Genomic DNA, 3,378 nt, shown 5'->3' with positions numbered 1-3,378 from the left:
ATGATATAGGTTTAAATATATTTTGTTTATCAATCTAATGGCACTTTGTAATAATTTAATTTGATTATAATTTTTTGGATGTATTTTTTGTAATTACAATTGCGAATGTACATGCAACTTCCAAATAAAACTTACATATATTAATTGAAAAATGTATTACATTTAAAATATGATTATATTAAATATAATGCAATTAATTTAATTTAGTTTTATAATATATTAAAATATTTTATAATTAACTAGATATTTATCATTTATAATTAAAAATATTGAATATAAAAATAAAAGTTAACAAAAATAAATAGAATAATGATTAATTAATAAAGGGTAAATGTTTCCTTTTATTTAAAATTCTTTAATAAATAAACTTTAGTAGGTTAATGTACTTTCCGTCGGACCTTATAGGGATAGGTAGGCATTTTTCATACCTTATAATGGTGAGTAGATTATTATCAAATTCGAAGGGGGTTTGAATTTGGGGGGGGGGGGGACATTCTAAGGGTTTGAATATTTTTTTTCCTTCAATGTTTTTTTTATATAAGATACATAATTGAATTAATCAAGTTATCGGTCCAATTAAAAAATTATTAAAGTTTTAAAGAACTTTGGTTTAAGTGGTTTGACTATCAATTCAACTGATTTTTTTAGTCGATTCATATCAATCTCTAATTTAACTAATTCAAAAGTACCTTCTAGACCAATACTCTAGCCAGTTGGTCTGATCCGATTCAAATAACATTACTTTTCCTAATAAGTAATAATAATCTTATACGAAGTGATGGTATTTAAATTTTAAGAGCTTATTTGAGTAGTATTTAAAAGTATAATAGCATATTTAAACAGAGTGACAAAGTTGATATTAGAGAGAGTTTTAGTTTAATGGCTTGGACTTTTAGAATAGGCAGTAGGGAAAAAGACGCTGGGGTGAGCTACGTACACATAAATATGAATGGATGGTTAAAGAAAAAGGGGAAAAAACCAAACATTTTATACGACATTGCATAAAGCACAAATTGTTCTTTTACTTCTTTGAGAACATGTAAACTTTTAGTCTTAAAAACAAACGGAAGTAAATATGAGAAAGAAAATGAATAATTTGAGATATGGAGCCCACAGATATAATCATAATGCCTCGTCATAAACATGTAGAAACAATAGGACGATGCTAGAAAGCGGAAGGGACAGTTTTCCAAATGTTTTTAGGCTGAAATAATGGGGTATTGCTTAGATCTCGCAATAATTAATAGGATACAGGAAAATAAATTAAAATATTTAAAAAAGTAAACAGAATGTATGAAAACTTATAATATTATGAACAATTAATTGACCAATATTTATATAAATAATATATATATCACTTTAAATTCTATTATTAAACGAAAACACAGGAATACAACATGGTCCATGAGCAATTACGGGGTATAAGTTGAGCAAGGAGTGTATGATGAATAGGTAAAGGAGGGAAACAATTAGAAAGTATGGGAGGCGTTGCTTGGACCGAAGAAGAAGATCAGTTGCTCAAGAAATGTATAGAGCGTTATGGAGAAGGGAAGTGGCATCGGGTACCTCTTTTGGCTGGTAACTATCACAAGTCTCATTTTACCCTCTCTTTTTTTAAATAAATAAAAAAAAAAGTTTCAGTTGAATGAAGATGAGCAAAATAATGGGTTTGGTTCATTGTGTTAGGCAAATTTGATGAAATTATTAGATAAATTTGTATTTTGTTACCAATTATTGGGTAATTTAAAACAGTTTTTCTCACTATAGTCTCATCATAGTCGAAAGTTTTCATAGTTTAAAGGTGGCTTTCATCTTTCCTCTTCAATCTTCATCGTGGCTCAAATCATCAGCATTTTTTGGCATAAAAAATTACTAAAATTTCTAACTCTAAACTTGTTGGATGTAGCATTTTAAAATTTGTTAAATGAACCAAATGACTTCAATCTTGAGCTTACAAAATACCATGTGAACCTGACCTCGGCAGAAATCTGCATTTGATTTTTTTTTTTTTTAAATTAATTTGAATGCTAGATCATATATTATGCTTAAGATTTCAAGACCCTCAATGATTACTATGAATTTTCTTTTGAGAACATTGGCATATGAACTACAAAGGTCTCTATTATTACTAACACAAAATTAAGCTCAACAAATTTCAACTGAATGCTTGTTTCAAAATTCACATACAAACCCTTGAATGTGTGCCACATTCTGTTATAGTTGCAGAGAATCAGGTTACCACAAGCATGTTTCAGGGTCGTTATTGGGCTTTCTTTTTCTTTGTTGATGAGTTAATTTTGGAGTATAGTCACATTCAAATCGTAAATGAAGTCTTTTTTTTAACTTTTGTACGTTCAATGGATAGATGCATGGAAATATATGTATATATTTTGTAAATGGTTGTTGAGTTTTCCAAGAAGAAATCATCAAGGAAAAAATAAGGCTTGAATGTGTGAATGAATTTAACTTGTGTACCTTAGTTGATGTTTCATTAATTAATGCACGGTGTACTTAATTTGGTGTCTGTTTAGGTCTAAACAGGTGTCGTAAAAGCTGTAGACTGAGATGGATAAACTACCTACGCCCAAACATCAAAAGAGGAACCTTTGCAGAAGATGAAGTTCAGCTCATCATTAAGCTTCACAAGCTCCTCGGAAACAAGCAAGTTTTTTAGTCCTTTTTATTTAACTGTTTACTTAATTTTATTTTAGATGGCGTATAATCATTTGATTCACGTGTATTCAATGCATCGAATATGAATTTGTATATATAATTGTTTCGTTGATCAAGAAAACTTATAAACTGGTTTGTATTTTATATAGGTGAATAATTAGTACACTAGTGTTACATTATACATTCATATGTGTGGTTTATATATATGTTGCTGATCTCAGATGGTCATTGATAGCTGGGAGACTCCCAGGAAGAACAGCAAATGATGTAAAGAATTATTGGAACTGCCACCTGAGCAAAAAGCTCAACAATGCTCAAGAAACCGAAGAGGAATATCAAAATGGCATGAAAATGGAAACCCTAAAACCCCAGCCACGATGCAGTGCAATGACGGGCTCAATTAAACCAAGAACCCAAGATCATTTTGCTCCTAAGAACCAGCCAACAATACAAGAAAGCACCATGCCCACACCTTTCAACTTCGCTGAAGTTGTTAAACAACAAGGCCACGAAATTGTGAAAGAAGAAGAAGACATCGAAGAGGAGGCTGCAGTTGGTGTGTTTTTTGGTGATTTGGCAACGGAAGATCATCAGTTTGGGCAGCTTGATGAAGTTAACGTATTGAGTAGTACTAATGAAGGATGCAGCAAATGGGATTGGGATGATTTGATGTTAGACATGGATTTATGGACTGATTCATTGTGA

The 3,378-nt window shown here is 30.6% G+C and overlaps 1 protein-coding gene across 1 annotated transcript; it reads left to right on the top strand.

The window, feature by feature from the left end:
- The first annotated feature begins 1,478 nt into the window (after nt 1–1,478).
- Nucleotides 1,479–3,378, top strand: LOC107892994 (transcription factor MYB113-like). The gene is made up of 3 exons (NM_001326803.1): nt 1,479–1,578; nt 2,532–2,661; nt 2,895–3,378. Exons 1-3 carry the CDS (start codon nt 1,479–1,481, stop codon nt 3,376–3,378), a joined length of 714 nt encoding a protein of 237 aa, NP_001313732.1.

The sequence above is a fragment of the Gossypium hirsutum genome, chromosome A11, assembly GCF_007990345.1.
Source record: "Gossypium hirsutum isolate 1008001.06 chromosome A11, Gossypium_hirsutum_v2.1, whole genome shotgun sequence".
Lineage (NCBI taxonomy): Eukaryota > Viridiplantae > Streptophyta > Magnoliopsida > Malvales > Malvaceae > Gossypium > Gossypium hirsutum.
This window is presented reverse-complemented; position numbering and strand designations above follow the sequence as displayed.